Below are 23,865 nucleotides of genomic sequence, written 5' to 3'. Positions count from 1 at the left end.
GCAAAATATTTTACAAAACACACGAAGATGAGTGAATCGCGTTTAGGTTGGTGAAGACGAACTGAAGTTTGTTAAAAAAAGACCTAATCATTAATCAAGAGCTATTTTGAAGCTAATTTAAATAATTTGAAAATAAACAACAACAACAAGAACAGCAATAATGATAATCATTATACCTATGTTATGCTGAGAGGTTATGTGTGAAGTTGTTGATACCGTTGTATCCAACAACGGGGCTAAGGTACAGTTGTTGTTGTTATCGGTTTCTGGGAATTTTTTTTTTTAATTTAAAACAAATTGTTTTACTAATATTTTTGGATGTTTTGATTAAAAGCCTGTTGTTATAAGTAAACCTAATTAGCTGTTCACCTAGCGATTATTGATGTTAATGTCTCATAAAAGAAAGTTCATTAAGAGGTCAGAGTGGAGAAATTTAACAATGAAGAGGTCAATGCTCCGAAAGTTTGATTTTGCAAAACGGCAACATGTATTTTGCATTTAACTACGTTGCCCCGAGGGGATTTATGTATCCAATGGGCCAATTGGCATGATCAGAATGCTATTATTAGAAAACAGTTATCGAGTGAAAAATTTAGAAATTCCAGAGAAAATAAATATATATATATATATTTTCCAGGTTTTGAAGGAAAAAGTGTGTTATTTTCCAAATGGTGACACAAAAATACTGCCACTTTTAGAATCCCCAAAATCAACAGAACTAAAATTTAAACTCAAAGCTTACAAATCATGCTCAAATTATTTTCCTGGTTTTTCGTTTTCATTCCCCGATGTAGTTAATCCCAGTGCAAAATAAATATTAATGTTTGTTTTTTTTTAATTAATATTATTATTATTTTTCGTTTTATTAATACTTCTTATCATTAAAAACCTTATTCGATCGCTCTTAACATATTATTTATTTCCTTAAGGTAAAGAAATAATGCTTACTATTCAGATTTGGCTTCTTCGGGTTTGGTGTCATCGACTACAGCTTCAGAGCTTTTCATGATATCCGATTCGGCAGTGACAATTTGTACGGGTATTAACTGTTCGCCAACCTGGGTCATTGGAGTTACTGCTGGTGCCTCTTGGACGACGGGAGCTATTTTGTCTTCCATCATGGGTTCCTCAACCATAACATCTTTCTTCATCATAACTGGTTCTTCCATCATCATAACTTGTTTGTTTTTCATGACAGGTTCTTCCATCATCGTGACTTCCTCCTTCATCATCTCTTCTTGTTTCTCAACGGCAGCATGTCTTCCCTCAACCATGGCAGGTTCTTTCATCTCAACTGGCACTTCCATTTTATCTTCAGGCATCATCATTGGTTCTTGCACCATCATTTTTTCTTCCTTTTGCATCATCATTTCTGGTTCCATCATCATGAAAGGTTCCTCCATCATCATCATAACACCGTCAGTTTTCTCAACTGGTTCTACATCTTCCATCTTTAAAGGTTCTTCCATTTTATCGGCGACAACTTCTTCCATTTTCATTTCGCCTCCCATCTCCAAATCACGTCCACGACGCAAATTAATTGGTTGACCTTGAATGATGTGGTAATAAGGATTTAAAGCGTGATATTTACGAGCAGCATTCAGACGGGCATAGGCTTGACGACCCAAACCCTGTTCACCATCATCACCGATAACAATGAACTGAGTTTCTTCTTGATCTGCTTCCTGTTGTTTCTCTTCCTTTTGATTTTCCATTTCAGTCACTTCGGGAGCTTTCTCTACGATTGTACCTGGACGGATACGTTGTTTTGTTTTGGTTGTGATGATAACGGGTTTTACCGATGATGATGACGAAGAGGAGGAGGTCCTGAAGGAGTTCTTGGTAGCCGAGGGAGTACGTGCTGGTGGAATTTGTGGTGGCTTGAAAACATCCATTAGGGAGGCTTCGGCCAACAATGGCACAGCATCTGAAGTAATTATGGGTTTCTTATTCTTGCTGGGTCTAGGGTTTTGCATAGCCTCCAAGGCACTTTGGGGAATGTTCAAAATCAAGGGTTGAGTTTGAATGCCATCGGTCACCGAAACCAAATTGCTGGGTGTTGAAATACCCAACTGGCTCCAGGGAATAGTTATGTACTGGGTGGGTTGTCCCTTACGTCTCAAGGGCACAGTCAATGGTGGTTGGGGATAATTGTAGCCAGGACGGCGGTTGGAACTGGCAGATGATGTGGTGGACTGCGAAACCTTGTGATTACCGCTTGATGTAAATTCAACGGGTTCAGGACCAATGAAAACAGTCTGTCCATTGCGATTAATAATCAAGGTGGCTTGAGGGCGGGTTTGTTTCGTTGAAGAAACTTTGCGAATACCAGATCCAGATTCTTGGACAGTTTGTCCCCTGGTCAATTGACGGATTTGATCGATCAAATTTTGTTGACCCAATTGGATGAAACCTTGTTGAGTCTGGGAACGTTTTGTCGAGCCATGTCCCTTGCCAAAGAAGAAGTCATTATTTAGCGCATCTTCATAATCTTCGATGAAATCATTGACCTCAGCAATATCATCGTCGTCTTCTAGTTCTTCTTCGCTTTCTTCCTTTACGGGACGTTTACGTTTTTCGTTACGATCCTTGTTGGTCTTTCGTTTATTTTCAGTAACATTATCGTCTTCTTCTGGTTCTTCTTCGCTTTCTTCCTTCACGGGACGTTTACGTTTCTCGTCACGATCCTTGTTGGTGTTACGTTTCTTCTCAGTATTCTTCTTCTTATTCTTGTTTTTATTACTGCTGTTGCTGCTGCTACTGGAGCTGGGACGACGTTTGCGTACTGGACGTTCCTCTTCCTCCTCCTCCTCTTCTACACCTTCCTCTTCTTCTGCTCCGTCATCTTCCTCGTTGTCAACGTTGTCATCATCACGTACAAAGTCATCATCATCGTCATTGTTGTTGAAGTCATTATCGTAATCACCATCGTAATCGTTTTCGTAGTCGTCGTAATATTCCTCGGAATCATAGATACCGTTGTCACTGAAGCGATGTGGGCGATTGGGGATGTTGTTGTTCACAAAAGGCCTACGAGTGGTGGGGCGATGTTGGACCCTGACAATAACATCGGGACGAGGAGTTGTGGTCGTGGTGGTAGTTGTTGTGGTGCTCTCAGCAACGGGTGTATCAATCAAACCGGGAATTTGAATACGATTGCCCAACCAGCCGGTAACGGTGCCAGCCAAAGAGGACACCGAGGAACCCAAACTTTGGGATGGATTGAATCCGAAAAATTGCCAAGGTGCGGGTGTAGTGGTACTTCCGGCTTGTTTGCCCTCGCCTACAGCTTCCTCAGGAGTTCTTGGTTTCAATGCAATCAAAGGATGAATTACAAAATCGGCAATAGTCTGGGGTGTGGCACTATCGCCCTTAGCAGAGTGTTGTTTGCCATGTTCCTTAACTTCCGTCTCGGTCTTACTGTCCTTCATATGGGTATCTAGAAATTGTCCAATGACATTTAAAATTCACACAAATATATTTCCACGTTCGTTTCACTTACCCACCAAAGCCATATCGGCTATGGGCGATTCGGTTGTCTGCTCGGCATCAGATTCAGTGGGATAGGCGACACACCCACAACTCAAAACCAGGGCAATTATTGCCCAGGTGAAAAGGCTTAAATGTTTATTCATTATTACGTTTTACACTCTCGCACTTTACTATTCTATCCGATCAGTACGAGGGCTGTCTGAACATTATTTGTAATCACTGGAGCAATTGTTTGTTATCACCTCGCTTTTATACTCGGCGTTTGCTTTCAGAACACACCTTGCCGACTGACTGACACAACTCTGACACTTGTTTTGACACGCGATACACAATTTGAACTGTTCGAGCGAACAGCAAGTCGGTGCTTTTTATTTTGCGATTAGTTTTGTTGTTATGTTAGACGAGGCTAATTTTTTGTGTGTGCCCTCTTCGTTATGCTGCTGATGGCTAACGACCCTACTGTGAGCGCAGCGTTCGATGAGCTTGATATTTGATGTTGTGATACAGATGTGCGTGCTACATACGGGTCAACAGTGCTGTCGGTAATAGTCTTCTTCTTAGCCTTAGCATGATAATATATTCTTAGCCAATTTGTATACACTCAGAAAAAATAGGGAAATTTGGAAAGTATGAAATTATTTGAATTACCATATAAGTGCGTAATTTATAGTTATATATATTAGAGATTTTAAAATTAATATATTTTATTTGTGAGAGGAGTGTCACAAGTAAATACGTAAATAATTCAAGTAATAAGTTGTCCAAATGAGGTTTGGTGATCGATGCTACTAGCTTTTTGAGGATTTAGCCTGTGTACTAGTAGGAGTGGAAAAATGGTTTCCATATTCGGACAAGAAATAATGCTTACTATTCAGATTTGGCTTCTTCTGGTTTGGTGCCATCGACTACATCTTCAGAGCTTTTCATGATATCCGATTTGGCAGTAACAATTTGTACGGGTATTAACTATTCGCCAACCTGGATCATTCGAGTTACTTTTGGTGTCTCTTGGACGACAGGAGCTATTTTGTCTTCCATCATGGGTTCTTCAACCATAACATCTTTCTCCATCATGACTGGTTCTTCCATCAGCATAATAACTTGTTCGTTCTTCATGGCAGGTTCTTCCATCATCATCTCTTCTAGTTTCTTAATGACGGCATGTTTTCCCTCGACCATGACAGCTCCTTTCATCATAACTGGCTCTTCCACTATAATTTTTCTTTCTTTTGCATCATCATTTCTGGTTCCATTATCATGAGGGGCTCCCCCATCGCCATTACAACATCTTCAGTTTTCTCAGCTGATGCTACAGCTTCCATCTTCAAAGGTTCTTCAACTTTATCGACAACAACTTCTTCAAAAATAAAATAAAGGCGATTTTTATATCTACAGCCTTATGGCTACTTAGGGTATATATGGGTTATGTACTTTGTTTTAGTAAAAATGTGTCTTTAGTTGTAACAAATTCGTTTCCGACAATTTGGAGATGATTTGCAAATATTCGTCAAGCAATTAAGAATGTTCTTCAAAATTCGCAATCTTTCTGGAGTTTCCCCACAAATTTTAAACATTTTGCGAAGAATAAGTTCCATACAATAATATGAATTGAAACAACTTTGCACAACATAATATTGGTATTAATATAACCTAGCCTGTAGCTGTTTGACGATTGTTCCACTCCTTCCAGTACTGGAGGTGCCATGGGTCAAAAATTGAAAAATATGTAAATCCCATATGAATCGAACATAAAATTTAGTAGAAACGATGGGGCAATCGGCCCACTCCTTCTGGAAACTTCTCCACAAAGTGACAAAATTTAAACAATTTCTAAATGCAATATGAATCAATAGAATTCCCCATTTAATCCAAAGTGACACATTTTTGAAAATTGCTTCTACGATTAATCGGCTATATCTGGATTATTTTTTTTTTTTTTACATTTCAGAGACATAGTCCCATGTTCGTTCATAATATCTAAAGCATTATTTAATGTATTATTATCTACATTTATAAAATATTATAAATTGTTTATTGATTCCATAAGAATAGACATATTTTCTTACAGTGTAACACGAGCATCACCCTTGGTGAGAGTAAATATTTGGGGTTTCAGAGTAAAAGATAAATATAGAGAACACTGCACACAAGTAGTTTAATATAAAAATCATATTTAAAAGATCAAACATTTTTAAAATATAATACACTCCTTACATGGGGAATCACATACATGACACGGGACCTATCTGCACCGTACCTGTTAATCAATATTTTTTTCTTAATTTTTTAGTGAAAGTTTGACATACATCTTTTTTGGTATAAAAATGCCAATGATAAAAAGGTTAAATTCTTTTTTGGAATATGACCCCTCCGATATTCGCGGCATTGATGTTACGCTTGATTAACCGACTAGAAAGCGTGTCAGGTCAAAAATATAGCAAAACGCAATGTTGTTTTGCATGTGGTTCAGGGCAAAACTTTCTAATAAATATTTTTGTTTTTTTTTCTAATTTCCTGCCAATTTGACATTCGCAAAAATTTTTTCTTAGAAATTTATTCATAATTTATCAAGTATTAACTTGATTCATCCAATTTAGTTAAATGTTGCGATCTCATTAATTTTATATTTTAATTAAATTAAATATTAAAATTGAAAAGAAATTTCTTTATAAATTAGATATCGTTGACAAATAATTTGCAAAATATATTCAATAACAAATTTTAGTGACGAATTTTTTAACAAAAATATATAAATTTGTGGAGAATATTGCCCTTTTCTGAATTATATATGAACAAATTATATTTTCTGATCGTATATTTCAAATCACTATTATGGACATTTAAAAACACATCAATAAATTTATGATTAGAAATTTATGTTAAGAAAAAAATGACATAATCATCTGTATCCAACAAAATATATGACATTTTGAAAATCATAAAAGGTTTCAGCGTCCCATACAAAGAAATGCAATCGATTCAAAATAACATACTTACTCTTAATTGTAAATAGGGACATAAGGCGACCAGATTTTGGAAATGAAAATAGATGACATAAAAAAATTGTGCCACGAAACTCAAAATCTAAATATTTTCAATAGCTGTATCTGTATACTCGATATTTGGTAAGACCAGTTACCAAATGGTACTGAATGTTGTCTGTTTACTCCAAGGTCCAGTAAAAGAGAGCGAACGGAGAGAGCTAATTTGACAGTTTTACGCTGAGAACATACTTAATTTTAATGGGTAAATGTATTCCAGTAAGAAATATCCAGCTGAGTTCGAAATATTTCAAGCACCCATTAATTATAAATTTTTACCAAAATCAAGAAACATTTTTATACCCTACACAACCATGTTGTCAGGGTATTATAGCTTTTTGCAGCCCTAAGACATGTGTGTCCGTCCGTCCCGTCCATTATAATCTTTACGAAATTTTGCATGTCTGATGGGTTCTGGCCAATGAAGACCCCTATTGTTTTTGGTATAGATCGGTTAATATTTAAGGGATGAAATGGACCAAAAACTATTTTCTTGTCGGTTTTTCTGGTCGATCCAGAGGCAGCAATTATGGCCCAAACATCGCGAATTTTACATGGAGAAGGGGATCGGGCCAAAGAATAAGAATGTCTGTTTTTATAAAGATCGGTAAAAATGTAGCGGATCAAATGGACTCTGACTTTTGTGTTAAAAATGACAAAATTTGTATTCTATAGCGTATATGTATACCCCTGAAGGATATACACCCTGGAAGTTGATAGTATATATAGAGGAGTGGTTGACCTTTAAACTGATACCAATTATATTTGTATGTTGTTTGTTGGGCTTTTTTGGTCAGCTAATTATTATGAAATTAAAACGATTTTTATTTCATATTTGAGCAAATATGTAAAAATCGTTTTAATTTCATAATAATTAGGAGTACAAATTTAATAAAGAAAAACATTGGTCAACAACAGAAATAGATGATACCAATTATATTGTCGTATGTACTCGGATGTGGGAGTTACAATTAAATTTTTACAGGTGCTTACATATGCATATATTATTTAGTAATCTATTACCGCACTAGAGGGCGGAAACATGGGGCTGATCGTTTTGAAATGTTCCGTGAGGTTACAATTATGGTTAAGGACAAAGCTTATAATTTTCAGATAATAATATTGGGAGGAAGTTCACCGAAAACTTAATTTTGTGTGTCTTTTCGAGTCGATCTATAGGCCACAATTGAAAGCCGAACATCACAACACAACCCACGATGAAGAATAAGTAATTAGAAGGGCTGTCCTGAATATTAGTAATATGTATTGACATCTAGTCGGTCAAGAGGGTGCAAATATCGTGAAATATTGCCCATGCTGTTGTGTGTAGGTATCATATAGTCGGCCCCGTCCGACTATACTGCTCCGATCACTGGTTTATTTTTGGAGTTTTATTCCTTAAAGAACATAACAAGCATTGTAAATGAAATAACGAGATATTTATTAAAGTCTTAATGGATAATGTCTGTTTACTTTTCTCAGTATTATCCAGAAGAGAATAAAAACGGCTTACTCTCTGAAATAGAACTTACTGAGTAAATTTTATTGGAAAAGTAACCAGACACAGCTAATGTAACATTTACGTAGTCATAAAGTAATAGTTTGAAAAGTACGAGCACTGCAAGACATTTTCTATATAAATATTGATCATGGTTAGAATTGATAGAAAAATATGACAGATAGAGGACATACATTTTATAGATGAAAGTCAGTTAAAATATATGATTGCACCTTAAGAAATTATATGGAATAAACTCTGTTTAAGACATTAGTAGCCAAAATTCATTTGTTAAAAAGTTAAAACCCTAATGTGCCTTTGAACGTTTTTAACATAATAACTAGGTCCAGTAATAAAATATTTAAATCGGGTAATGTGGACCACCATTTTCTTTTTTTGATATTGTGGGCGTAACAACGATAAAAAATGAAAACAAATTGTTTTCACAACTTAGTCGATTTGTTGTCTAAATATATTCCAGGTCAAACATTCTATATATATGGACAATATTGCCAATTTTTTAATATTCCATTTTCAAAAAATCAGCTTTTTTGTTTTTGTTGCAACAATATAAATTACGCCGTTTATTATATTGACAAAAAACGTTGATATATATCTTCCTCTGTAAAATAACAATATGAATATATTATAATAATCACGATAAAATTGCACGTCTTCGCGAAATATGGGAAAAATAAAAAATATAGGAGATTACATCAATATTTTCATTACATTAATGACATACACACACCTAAAAATTAATTTAAAAATATCTACATAATCTAAACACCATGATGAATCAAATGATATCAAAATCACACAAACCCGTGTAGCGGTTTCTAAATCACAGCGACAACAAAACAAGATATTGAGGAAAAATATTTGTTTTTGGTTCGAAAAAATAATGTCATCATATTTACTTTTTAATTGAATACAAGAAATTTCAGAAAAAATGTTGGGGTTATTCTGCTATTTTACCCGAATTTCGCCGAAAAATTTACATATATAATAATAATAATCACTTTTTGTGTATAAGTATACGCCATGCGGATTATATCAAGACCCTTCCGATAAATCTTAGAATTCTATAAATAGGAATAAATCTTAAAATAAAATAATATTATGAAATATACATTTTAAATTGCGTGTAAATCGCGTAATTCTCGAAATCATTTGATGCGCATGCGGTTTCCAGGAAGTACTGAAGTTTATCTTCCAATCCATATATATTTTGCGAAATTTCATTTGACGGCTAAGATGTGCCATACGTTACATTGAAGTACCCAAAAAAATCGTAAAACGCGAATAATTTCCGAAAACTCCATATGCCATTAACGCGCATCCGATTTCGCTGGGCACCCTAAAAAAAATACATCGATCTATACCATTTCAATGTGGTCCATTAAGAACCATGGATGTGCCAGCACAATCTATTTTTGAGATAAATTGCGTACATCCCTCTTTCGTACATCTCTCTTTCAGATTTAGATATAGCTTTCGAAAAAGATCAAAATCCGTATGATGTCATTTATTGAAGCGGAAATGATCCACAGAAAACGCAAATAAATCCGCGATATTTTCAAAAACATTTTTTTGCCAAATTTCGTGTTTTTGGAAGGCCAGTTCCCCCGTTCTAGTAGATGGATTTTCACGAAGAAGATTTTATATCATCCGAAACGTAAAAAACCATATTGATCGCGGGTACCCATATCATTCAGTTAACAGATCTAAAAATTTGGCCCGAAAAATAGGTTTTTTAGAAATTTGATTGCACAAAATTCGCACCTTCGGATGAGTATTACTCTGAAGCTGTGCGTACTACATACACAAAATACATATCAAATTACGCAGATTCGCGACTACAATAATCTTATAATCGATTTTTATAAATTCCTGTTTGCGCATTAAAGCTAGAAGTAAAATTAAAAAAAAAACACTCAAAATCGAGCTTCAAAATGTCAGCATCATTTAAAGGTAGATGCAGTTAAAATGTTGAAAAATGATACATAAGGGGCTTAGTCCCCATTTTGTTGGCTTCTAGTTTTATTTTGACACGAAGACCGTGCAATGAGTGGCTTAGTCACAAATCGATAGAGAACATAAAAAACTGGTTCGCCTCATCCTGTTTTTACACATTTTTTTACATTAAAGTAGACACAGCTTCCACCAAAATAAAGTTTGGAGGTCAATATCATGAACAGTTTGCAACGACAGATCAATTAACCCAAAACTATTCACTTTTTTTCATATACTTAAGTAGTTCCCGAGTTATGAAGGGGTGAATCTCCGTTTCAGCTATGTTAAAAAATTGGCAATATTGCCCATATATATATATATATATATATATACAGTGAGTGTAATAAGTATTTTGCCTCAATAAAAATTTGACAAAATTCTGATATATACGCTTAAAGCCTGCATACTAAATATGTAAAATGAATTATGTATGATGGGATATGTTTGTGGACATATTTAGATCTTATTTCTGCAAGAATCACGGCGAAAGATCTATTGGTCTCGAAGATATCGGCCAAAATCTATACCAACCCAAAAATGATTATCACAAAAAAGTATTTTGCTTTTTATTATCATTTTTGAAAAAATCATTATATAACACACGTTTTGTCTTTTTATAGTTACAATTGCGGGTAACCACATACTAAAAGCGATTTGGCGACGATTCCAAAAAAACCACTGAATTTTTTCGCGTATATTTTCTCACATTTACGTTCAATACATTCTCCAGCTATTTTTCATTTAATAACTTTAGAATAATAAAAAGGAGGTTTTGCAAAATATATCGCGAGGACAGGACCCTAAAAACTATTAAAACCAAAATCCGACAAACAAAATATTAAAAAAAAAAAATATCGCGAAACCCAATTTTTCAGACTTTGAAAACTTTATGGTCCATTAATATTGATCTAGAAACCAATATATGCGATGAAAATAGCAATAAGAAGGTCAGATTCTAAGATATGAACGGTTTTGTGGCAATAGAAATACATCAAATTTCGAAAACAAATAGATCGACCAGTTTATTCACTGATGCATTTTATTCGCAACTGATTGTGTTAAACGGATGTAAAATATTGAACGCAATAGTATTTGACGAAGAATGATGTTTTCTCCCAACTTCATGTACTGTTGGTAGTTTCTGTTGTTTTAGAACTGTTCATTTCATTGAATCTGACCACCTTATTGCTATTTTCATTGCATATATTGGTTCCTAGATCAATATTAATGAACCATAACGTTTTCAAAGTCCCAAAAAGGGGGTTTCGCGATATTTTTTTAATAATTTGTTTGTCGGATTTTGGTTTTAATAGTTTTTAAGGTCCTGTCCTCGCGATTTATTTTGCAAAACCTCCTTTTTATTATTCTAAAGTTATTTGGGATGTTTTGAAGCTGCGACGACCATATCTAATACTCTCATTTTGAGATTAGGACGAGAAATTACCATATATTAAATGAAAAATTGCTGGAGAATGTATTGAACGTAAATGTGAGAAAATATTCGCGAAAAAATTCAGTGGTTTATTGGAATCGTCGCCAAATCGCTTTTAGTATGTGGTTACCCGCAATTGTAACTATAATAAGACAAAGCGTGTGTTATATAATGATTTTTTCAAAAATAATAATAGAAAGCAAAATACTTTTTTGTGATAATCATTTTTGGGTTGGTATAGATTTTGGCCGATATCTTCGTGACCAATAGGTCTTTCGCAGTGATTCTTGCAGAAATAAGATCTAAATATGTCCACAAACATATCCCATCATACATAATTCATTTTACATCTTTAGTATGCTGGCTTTAGGCGTATATATTAGAATTTTGTCAAATTTATATTGAGGCAAAATACTTATTGCACTCACTGTATATTTTTTCTATATTTCCAAAAAAAAACTCTAAACTACGAATAAAAATAACTTGGCGGGTAATGTGGACTAGTATGTGTGGGTGATGAGGATCAGTAAATTAAAGATAGGTTGTGGATTATTTGTGGTAAATTTCAATTTCTTGCACTCAGGGGTAACAATGAATAAAAAAAAATATGGGTACATGTTTTGGAATAGCCCCCATTTAAGGATACCCCCCAATTTACGGTATTCTGAAGGTCCTTGCTTCAAGTTCAATGGTGCCCCCTCTACCGTAAATAAACAACGTAAAAGTTTATTATAACTCGTAAAAATCGTATTTATATTTATTTATATTTTCATCCGATATAGGCATCCACAAATTTTCTTCCAAAAATTATTAATATTCGCCCCTTTATTGGGGTAGTCCCCATATAACCCCCTTCTTTATATTCTTCATATAGGCGTATTCTGTACACAAAAATACCTTTGGAGGATATCGGGATAAAAAAGTAGAATGTGAGATTCGAGAAAGAAATTTTTTGACTCACATTTAGAAGTAGCGGAGTTTTTAATATTTAGAGTAATTTATAGCTATATAGGTCCTTAATTAGGCATAACCCCTCTTATAATTTTAATCCCAAATACTCGCTAATTTCTACAAGATTGTATTCAATATAAATTCCGTTTTAGATACAGCTCATATAACTTTTCCCACTAAATTGCAGTATTTTGAAGATTTTAGGGAAGATAAATTATGGTTTATAAAAATCACTTGATACAATTGCGCTTTTGGTATGTTCCCTATATTTTGTCAATATGCCTAGAAGCAGTTATCGTAGATGGATAAAATTTGGTACCACAATATGGTACAGGGTATTATGTCTTTGTGCATATGTTTGTAACAGGCAAAATAAATCGAGATAGACGCATGGTTGCTTTTGAGAATATGCATAGAATCACTTTCTGAGTCGATTTACGCATGTCCGTCCATGGAAAGTACAGGTCGCATTTATGATCCGATTTGGATGAAATTTGGCACAGTTCACTTATTTCGCCCAGGGACGAACCCTATTGAAATTGGAGGAAATCGGTTCAGATTTAGATATAGCTCCCATATATAGTTTCGTCCGATTTTCTATGAATGATCCACGAAACTCCCAATATTTGTCCGATTGGGACAAAATTCTGCACAGAGTACTGATGTTTTGTTAAAATCGGTTCAAATTTAGATATAGCTCCCATATATAGTTTCGTCCGATTTTTTGTGAATGATACACCAAACTCCTAATATTTGTCCGATTGAGCAAAATTTTGCATAGCGAATACAATTGAGGAAAAAATTATGTTTGATAAAGTTTGTTGAAATCGGTTCCGATTTGGATAAAGGCCCCATATATATATTTTCGTTCGATTTTATGTAAATGGAGCACCGAAGGGCCTAGGTTTGTTCGACATACACGAAATTGGGCAGAGGGTATTACATTGAATATAGAGTGATAACAAAAAACAAATGGTATATGCAACGGTTGCTGAATTAGGTCCATGTGTTTATATATATAGCTCTCATACATAATTTTACTCATTTTCATAGAAATGGTACACCAAAGAATCCATATCTGCCCGTCTGAATTTTGAACTTTCCTTACTGGTTTTTAATAAAGAAACATTTAATAAATACACAATACATTTAGTGTACTGAAGTTATATATTTTTGTGATCTTAATGAACATACATTTTCGCGATTAGTAATGGCTTTTCATATATTTTATAAGAAACATATACCAATTTAACATGGGTACAAATTACCTATTTTAAAATAAAACATTGTTTTTTTTTACTTAATAATCTATTCTTATTACATTTAAGGAAGCACAAATTTAACTTTTTTCATTTCGGACCATCGAGCCCCCCATGCATTGTTATAATTATGTGGTTACTATGTTCTGAATCCATCGTTCTCGTTCATATTTGGCCATCAATAACTTCTTTATCTTTAATCTATATATATAAAAGAGTTGCGTTATAAGTGACTGACTGATCATCAACGCCCAGACGAAACGGCTAAAGCTAGAAGCTTGAAATTTGGCATGTAGGTGGGGTTTGGTGAGTAGGCGTGTGATAAGGCGGGGTTTTTGGAAATTCGTACTAAAAGGTACTAAAAAGTACTAAAAACTGTATTACGCGGGAACGGTTAGATGTAGAACTTTGAAATTTGGCACGTAGTTTTGTCTATGGCGAGCGGACTAGAATTTGTGAAAAAATTTGGAATTTAGTACTTAGATGTACTAAAAAGTACTAAATATTGTATTTGAATGGAATTGGTGAAGATTCATAACTGAAACTTGGTATGGAGCTTAAGCCATTACAAAGAGAATACTGTGCAAAACTATTTTTTGGACATTAGTACTAAAAGGTACTAAAACTGTATTACTCCGGAACGGTTGGAAGTAGAACTCTGAAATTTGGTATGCAGCTTTGTCAGTGATTAGCAAATCAGAATTTGTGATCAAGTTATGAAAATTAGTACTAAAGGTACTAAAATGTACTAAATATTATACTACGATGGAAAATGTAGAGATAGATGTCTGAAATTTGGTATGTAGCTTTGGAATTTAGTACTTAGATGTACTAAAAAGTACTAAATATTGTATTTGAATGGAATTGGTGAAGATTCATAACTGAAACTTGGTATGGAGCTTAAGCCATTACAAAGAGAATACTGTGCAAAAATATTTTTTGGACATTAGTACTAAAAGGTACTAAATAGTACTAAAAACTGTATTACGCCAGAACGGTTGGAACTACAACTCTAAAATTTGGTATGCAGCTTTGTCATTTATAAACAAATCAGAATGTGTGAACAAATTTTGCAAATTAGTACTAAATATTATACTACGATGAAACAGGTAGGGATAGATATCGGAAATTTGGTATGTAACTTAAGCTATTACAAGTAGAATGATGGGCAAACATATTTTTTTTTAAATTAGTACTAGAATATATTAAAAAGTTCTGAAATTTCACATATAGCTTTAACTATTACAAATAGAATACTATGCCATTTTTTTTTTTGAATTTAGCACTAAAGTTGTGATAAAAAATACTAAATATTTAAATACAATGTAACTGGTAGAAATAGAAATCTGTAATTTTGTATGTAGCTTACTCTAAGCATAACATTGTGGAATTAGTACTAAATACTGTAGTATAATGGAACCGGTAGAAATAGAAATCTGAAACACGGCACATAGATTTAATTATTACAAATACTATGCTATATATTAATATATTTTTGAAATTTGTACTAAAATGGTACAAAATAATAACTTATAATGGAAAAGTCATAGATTGAGATCTGAAATTTAGTATGTAGCTTAACTATTACAAATAGACCGATATGCACAAAATTGTACTAAATATTGTACCATAGTGAATGGTAAAAAATATAAATGTAAATTTAGAGTACAAAAATGTCCAACTATAATTAACAGGCTTGGTTTATTGAAAATTCGTACTAAATGGCATCATTAATACAAAATATTGCACAGTATGGCAACATTTTTTGTATATTATAAACAAATAGAATACGAATCGAATACAAGTACTAAATATTGTATACGGTAGAATGGATGAAGATAGGAACCTGTTATTAAATAATTATCTGCAACTATGACAATAACAATTTATACATAAAAATTTTGAATTAATAACTTCTAAAATGTACTAAAAAGTACAACACATTGTAAACGGCGGTACGGGTGGATATAAAAACAATGCTTTTGGCAATATTGTTTGACATTTGTACTTAAAGTACTAAATATTTTATACGACAGAACGAGTAGAGGTAGAGTCCTGAAATTTTGTATGTATATTTTGTTTAAACAAATTAAAAAAAGTTTTTTTTTTTAATTTTTAGTAAAAAGTACTAAATAGAAAATGTTAGAGAAAGATATCCGAATTTTAGTATTACTCTTTGACTATGGTAAATAAAATGTTTAATGGAAATATATACGGTTATATGAAATATAGTTTCGAATCCCACATGAATCTATACTACAGCGAATGATTATGTGAATTTTGGTTAAAATTTCTAGTGTAGTGTAAAACAGGCGAGACTTCAAATACAAATAAGTGAAACTATGCAATAAGCCGCTGAACATCACAAGTACTAAAGTGTAGTCAATTTTAAATGCTAAAGTTCCAAATTTTCTAAAATAACAATACTGATATTTCCAATGATGTTTCCAACCACATTGGATCGATCTTTTGATGTAATGAATAATGGCCTGGATCATTATTATGAGGATATACTAAAAATACCGACAATACCATTGAGTATTTTGTAATACGTAACGCACCAGAAATACTAAATTTCTGCAATTTTAATGGAAATCTTCACTATAAAGGCAGGTCTCTGAATTAAAAATGATGCGCTGTGCAAAATTGTAATTTGTACTATAAGGGTACTACTATCAGTACTAAAACGAACTAGATATTCTACCATTAGTATTAAATTACCGGAAGGAACAAAAAAGGTTAACACAGTATTATAGAACTTTTTACATCAGTCCATCGGGACGATCGAGAAAATAGTAAACTTACAGAACTTGTACTCGATTTAGTAGGATAGAAGCATTAACGTTTCTGTACGAAAGAAATACGGAGTAAGATCTGAGATTAAAACAAACATATTAAGATATAAAACCTATAATAAAAATGTTTCAAATTTGTACTTAATCCAAAAGTATATTGCGTAGCTAAAATAATGTTTATTTATTTAACTATAAAAAGTTTCGCTAACAACGTAGCGGGCCTATGCTAGTTGTATATATAACATATAGGAATTTTCGCTTCTAACCATTTCATGAATATGTCGTATTTTTGTATAACTTGGTCACTTAAAAGGTTAAATAACCCTTAGGACCACAAGTCTCCTCAGCTGAAGTTTTTTACACTTTAAAGAACACACTTTTCATTCCTAAAAAAAAATTGCACGAATCTTTTTGAAACTTTTTTCTACTCCACTAATTTTAAAATGTGTTATAGAAATTAGATGATCTAATTACTAGAGGTGTGGATAACTTTAGAAATCATATGATCTCTATATACATACAAACAGCAGCAAATCCTAGTTTTTAACATCCATAGGAACCAAAATAAACTCTGATAACCGTTTATCAGAATATTCAAATATTTGAACATCAGGAAAAATATACTAATTATTCGAAAATAAGGTGGCTTAATATCCATGGTAGAAAAATGTAGACATTGCAGCCAAGTGTTTTTTTATTCTCTGAGATACCGAAATATCTATAGATAATCCCTGCTATATACATGGATAGCTGAGATGTAATAAATTTGTACAAACATAATAAGAAACATTGGCCCTAAGACCGAACTTTGACGAACCTCACTCTTAACTCAATCGGAGAGAATACCATTTTAAAAAATACTTAATATTATTCAGCTAAATATGGATATATCAACTTACAAGTGTTAGGACTGAAACTGTAAAAATTATAAGTTTTTCTTTTAAAATTTTATAATCATTCCTATGGCAGGCGTTTTCGAAGTGTAAATATAGCAGACATGCTCGGCCATATACGCTACCGTAACTGAGGGTCGATGGGTAAACACATTATCTCTTTCTTTCTCTTTACGTCAGTCTATTTTAATGGTTAATTCTCAGTTACGCTCGCACACACTTGCTCTCAATTTAATTTTGCCGAACACTGAAATATAGCAATATCCTGATTGTGATAATTTTTTGCTATTTTCCACTCTTATTGTATTTGATTACACGTTCGTAAAAGCTGAAACAAGATTCACAGATGAAATGCATTGAAATGAATCTTGTATTAGCAGTTACACTTATTTATTTTATTTAGTTATGATGTGATGTGGATGCATATTTTTCCGTAGTATGAAAATTAGATGTATAATTAGTGTATGTGTGTTTCCACTTAATGGACTTGTTGCGATTTCGAGCGTTGTAATGAATTTGCCACTTCTGAGTACTTTCATCTTGAAGATAAGAACTGTATTCTGAAGGTTTTCATTACAGTTGCTAAATGTAGTTCACATATTCCATATATATTCGAAGAGTCCAATGCTCAGGCTACATAGTACAAATCACTCTCATTGGCGTCGTTATAGTAGATACCCAGTGGGAAAAGTGAGAACGTATTACATTGAGAATCTATTTACTAATGCATTATAATCATTACATTATATATATTTGAACAAAATGTTAAATTATTAAAGACATTATAGAAGATACATTATATAATATATCCCAAAGGTAACGAGACGGTTATTTCATTTGACAAAAAAAAAATGCAGACTAATTGCCTACTCGTTTTCCAAAGGATATAAAAGGGTAATGGAATGTTTCACTTTTTTCTTGATATTTATTTTTGAAGTCCCGTTATTTGCCGACTCTCTCATGTCGGAGTGTGAATTTGTCAGTTTTGTCTGTGTCGTGCACCAACAAAGACGTAATTTTGTTAAAGTCCATGGGAAAATATTAGCAAAAATAATAAAAAATGTGCAAATTAAGTGGATAAAGGAATAAAATACAAATTGTGAAATTATTAATCCTTTACATAATTCCAAAAAAACTGGATACCATCCTTGGACAACAATCCCTTCAATTAGAGTCTGATCTTAAAAAATTGTAAGTAATGAAATCATAATAAAATAATCCTTTTTCTATATTTTATTATTGCATTTTTTTCAGAAAACAATGGAAATATTTGTATTGCCTGTGGCTAAAAAATATTCTGTGCATACGTTATACTTTCCCTTTAAAACTATATGTAAAATTGTTATATTTGTAATTATAAAATATATGAATAAAAACAAATGTTTTTCATATAAAATAAACAAATTATTTAATAAAACCCGGCGAATAAATTATTTCTCATATTACTAAGGACCTATAACAGAATATATTATCACTCATCGATTACATTATGCATTATATGGATAGTATAGAGGAATATATTATTTTCGTAGGACATGCAGGGTGTTACGGATAATGCATACTGTAATCAACAAATGATAGTGGCTGTGCATTACCCGTTCGTTTACCATCGATTACTTTTTCCCACTGGGTATATTCATGAGGGTGTTGTGTTGGAAGGCATGATTTGAAATATCCGGACAAATAAACTGACCACTACGTTTCATGCGGTTAGGGATTGATGTTAAGTAATAGGCAATTTATAAAAAAGTTTTATGCGATTTTGGGTGGATGTTAGGAAATAGTCAAAATATAAAAAGTTCGATGGGATGGGTCGACATGTGTATGCTTTACTGAGAGGCCGAATGGAATGGAATTAGTTATGGTAGATGGGAGGAATTTTGTAAAAGTGCTTATTACTGACCTAAACAGCATGTGACAATTGTTGATACATCGGACCATTATTTGGTATACCTTCCATGGAAATTTCACTGTTTAGGCTTATAAAGTCGTTGGTATTTAACCAAATGTAATACAAATTTACAATTTGCATCTACTTAGGTTCATAAAATAACTGGCGAAAAATTGGATTTATTTTATGGCTTAATGATATAACAGATTGTCGGAATGTAATATAAAATACTGAATAAAATCCTTAGTTGACTCGGCTATAGCAATTGCTCGAGTTGCTCCTAATTTTGACTTGATATCATCTTGTGGAAGTCACTCCAAAGATAATGTACTGCACTTTACATATGTCATGCCATGAACTAATATTTTCTTGTATCAACTTTCCACGAAGGTATACGTCAATTTTGTTTATAATTTTCTTAAATAATCCGTTAAATGAAAAAAAATCTTCAAGATGACAAAAATTAATTTAACACTAGAAAGACTGGAATTTTGTATATACCTATATTGCTTAAAAGCGGTCAAAGAATTTTTATTGTGTAAAGAAATTTTTTTTAAATTTATTTTTTAATTTTTTTTACATTATTTTCAATCATACAAAACGTTGTTATTATTTGTTTTCAGTGGGAGGGCTCTCAAGTTTCCCTTATTGAAAAATAAGAGCGCGGACAAAATGTTCCGAAAAGAGTAAGTGCTTACTCCAAAAGTAAAATCGACTTTGTGTTTCTAGAGTAGCAAATGGTTTTCGATGTTGTTGTACTGATCAGGTCATAGAAGAAATTTACTTCATACAATAATAAAAGTAGTTTGATTACTTAATGTTTCACAAGAGGTCAAAATGACTGATTTTAGGCACATGTGAATACGGGGAATGAAAGAGGGGGAAACAGCTACTATGATTAATAAACGTAGTTCTATGTGGTACAAAATGTCACCAAATTTTAATAAGCTGTATCATAATATACACAATTGTTTTTGTACTTGAAATTGAAAAACGGTCAAAATGACCGCCTTCGCCAATCTAGTGTTAAAAGCAACGTTATAAAAGCAATTGTGGTTAAAACTAATTCTAACATATCTGCGCTTCCTATAATATTTCCCCAAGTATTTGAAAATTGTATGTAAAATATTGTATGATTACTAGTTCAGAATCTGTCTTGTCTTTCTTCTTCCTATTTGGCCCTCAATCATTTCTATAATGGCAGACGTAATTTATTCGTTCCTTAACTTCTAACCATTTCATGAATATGCCATATTTTCTTAATGAGCAGATCACCAAGATAGGTAAATAACTTTTAGGGCCAGATATAGTCGCAGTTGAATTTTTCTATACGTTGAAAAGCAAACTTCTCACAACTCAAATAAAAAATAGGGCAAAACTTTTTGAAACCTTATTTACTACTCCACTAATTTCAAAATTTGTTCTACAAAATTGATGAACTAAGTACTACAGGTGTGGACAACACGACATGATATAGAGATATACATGCAAACAACAACGAATCCTAGTTTATAACGTCCAAATCAACCAAAACAGACACTTTAATAAAAAGCGTAATTTAAATATTCAAATATTTGAGCATCAGAAAAATGTACTGATTGTTCGTAAATAAGATGAAAAATCAATTTGCAAAATTATCAGATTTGAACCTTTGTAGACAAAAAACTACTTGACGTATAAAATTTCATATTTATTCTAATTGGACTGTTTTCTATTATTTCTTATGAAAAAATCGTTATTCGATGTACATGGTTTTGTCCATTTTTGATCGCTGTCCTGTACCTTAAAACTATGCCTTGGCATGTGCCGATTTTCTAATACACTTATCTAGGTCTTTCATCTCCAAAAAAGGAATTCTCCACTCGCCAAAATCTTGTTCAGCAGTGTTATTTACATTACAATGTGGCTAACATATAAGATATGTTTATACGTAACCATTTGCGATTTTGAAATTCATTTAATACACGTTCTTCTAGACTTCCAGGAAACAGTATGCAAAAGTACCACAGCATGTTGTAGGGTGTAAAACACCACTTGATTTATTATATTTAAAAAAATACGCTCGTATGTACTTTTACTCATCTGCGATGCAGCACGTTTTTGCGCGCACATATGCACAAATTGGTATCTGCAATTTAACTGCTGTTTACAGCACCGTGGGGTAAGACCGCGAGGTATCCACGTACTCTAAACATCTCTGTGCAATTGTATTTGACAGGATAATACCATAATTCCTTATATGTGCTACTATTTACGATCCTTAACGAAAATTTGCAAACAGAGTAAATGCGAAATTAATACAATTTCTATGGCACCTCAGGCAACATTGATTTGGTCAACTCGACTGCGAATCTGTTTACAATATTTGATGGAATCAAATTTAATTCGAATAAAAAAAAAACAAATGATTAGATCCATAAAACATTTATAAAAGTCCAACTCAACCAAAATTTTCCTCTCATTTGCTTTGGAGCATCAATCAAACGATCTTCTGAACTTTAATCTGTTTTTTATTTCCAAACTAATATCTGGGGGTTTTTTTTCATTCTTTCTTTTTGCTTATTAATATTGATCGATATTAATATAAAATTGATAGCAGTGTCGTTGAAACGGTATTGTTTTCTAGTTGTCAAAGAATTAATTTCACCAAACTTTCATTTAATGGCAGAAAAGTGACAAAGATGAAGATCGTTCATTAATAAGGTTTTTTTTTTGCATATTTTGCGACAGTTATTTGCATATTTTTCGTGTTAGATATTTCCTATATATTTTTTGAGTTATTAAAAATGTGTGTGGGATTACAGTTGATTCTGTATATAGTGAATGTTTGGAGTACAATATATCAAGTTTAGACTCATATGTGATATTTTAATAACAGTAGGTTGAAACAGTGAAATATGTAATCGGGTTTCATTTTTGGTAATATTTTAATATATTACATATTCGAGATCAATTTGATTTATTCAGTTATACATAATAAATTAATTGTCTTAATATCACATTGGAATGCCCAAATTTTTTTTTTTTTAATTAATCGAATCGATTCAGTTTAAAAAAAAATTAAATATTTCTTAGAATTCATTATACGTTTTCGAATTACAATTTATGCAAATTATTATTCCACTATGTGATTTGCTTTTATCCAGGGTCTACTGTATATTACTTTGTATATGACAGAGTATCGGATTAAAAATTGCCAAAAATTGGTGAAAATATGCATTTTGCAAATTGGGTCATTGGTTTCTTTTTTTGTTTTTGGTTTTCGGACAGATGACTGCTGGACGGCTGGCCATTGATTAGAGTATAAATAAAAACATCAAGTCTTCATAGTCAGTATATCAATCGAGAATTTTACTTAATACCGAACACATTTCCATTGTCTCGTAAAGAAAAACTTAAAATTCAACAAACATGAAATTCGTCTGGGGTTTAGTCGTTGTTTTGCTGGCAGCTGCCTATGTTGTCGATGGTAAGACACATTCTTAGAGGGAACACCCATCCTAACTGATTTATGATTATTTTATTTAAATATATTTTCTATATATTTCTTGTCAATAGCCCGTTCCATTGCCAAACAGCCTGCCAAACAAGGTCGTCTCATTGCCGGTGCTGTGGCCATTAAGAAATTGGTTTTGTTGAAATTCAAGAAAATCGTTCCCATTTCATTGATTTTGTTGAAATCCAGCAACGAAAACGAAGCTGAATTGGTTCCTGTCTATCCCACATCTGAAATTCCCGCCGATGTCCAATTCATTCCCACTCCTAATGGCATTTCTGGTCATAAGGATGTCCAAGCCATCGCCATCCCCACTGAATTCCATCAACAATTGCAAGCTCATGGTTTGACCGATTTGGAAGCTATTGAAAATCTCCTTAACGAAGCTGAAGAAAACGAACAAGGTGAAAGCTCTGTCGCTGTTGCTGAACCCCTTAATGCTGAAGAAGAACCTTTGAACGTCAACGAAGATGATGAAAGTGCTCCCTTGAATTTCTCCGCCGATGAAGTTGCTCCCAAGAAAAATTCCGGTCCATCGACCCGTCGCTTTGCCGGTGACAATCAAAGAACTGGAGTAAAAACTGAAACTAGCGTCGAAGAAGTTCCCATCTATTTGTACTCTACCTCCGACAATACCCATGTTGTGAAACATAAGATTGGTGCTCGTCGTTATAAGAAACACTAGATTTTACTGGACTGTTCTGCAAGAGATAATGAAAAAATGATGTTAAATAAAAAACATGTCAAAAACTAATATATATATAGGATTTTTTTATATTTTGGGTGATGACGGTTGTTGAGATTTTAATTTGACAGAAAGAACATGAGTTTGCAAATTATCGTGATATCACGTCGCAATTTCTTAAACATCATATGCATGGTAATATGTTGTTTAGAAATTTCAATTTTCAGCGAACTCGGTTTAAAAATGCGCTTAAACCCCCCAAAATCTTCGAACTTGACCTGCCTGCAAGCAAAAGACAACCCTATGCAAAATTTCAGCATCCTATCTCAATTCCTTCAGAAGATAGCGTGATTACAACAGACGGACGGACGGACGGAAATGGCTATTTCGATGAGTTACAAACGTAATGACAAAAT

The 23,865-nt window shown here is 33.0% G+C and overlaps 2 protein-coding genes across 2 annotated transcripts; one reads left to right on the top strand and one right to left on the bottom strand.

Annotated features, from left to right (window-relative positions):
• Nucleotides 1-947: 947 nt before the first annotated feature.
• On the bottom strand, nt 948-3,639 carry LOC133338236 (probable serine/threonine-protein kinase kinX). The gene is made up of 3 exons (XM_061546414.1): nt 3,503-3,639; nt 2,787-3,439; nt 948-2,687 (listed from the first exon to the last, which is right to left on the bottom strand). The coding sequence occupies exons 1-3, from the start codon at nt 3,633-3,635 to the stop codon at nt 948-950; spliced, it is 2,526 nt and encodes an 841-aa protein (XP_061402398.1). The 5' UTR covers nt 3,636-3,639.
• A 19,040-nt stretch (nt 3,640-22,679) lies between these two features.
• Nucleotides 22,680-23,449, top strand: LOC133338235 (uncharacterized). The gene is made up of 2 exons (XM_061546413.1): nt 22,680-22,737; nt 22,827-23,449. The coding sequence occupies exons 1-2, from the start codon at nt 22,680-22,682 to the stop codon at nt 23,447-23,449; spliced, it is 681 nt and encodes a 226-aa protein (XP_061402397.1).
• The last annotated feature ends 416 nt before the right edge of the window (nt 23,450-23,865 follow it).

This window comes from Musca vetustissima, unplaced genomic scaffold, assembly GCF_032173495.1.
Source record: "Musca vetustissima isolate MV318-11 ecotype Yass unplaced genomic scaffold, APGP_CSIRO_Mvet_v1 utg53229, whole genome shotgun sequence".
Lineage (NCBI taxonomy): Eukaryota > Metazoa > Arthropoda > Insecta > Diptera > Muscidae > Musca > Musca vetustissima.
This window is presented reverse-complemented; position numbering and strand designations above follow the sequence as displayed.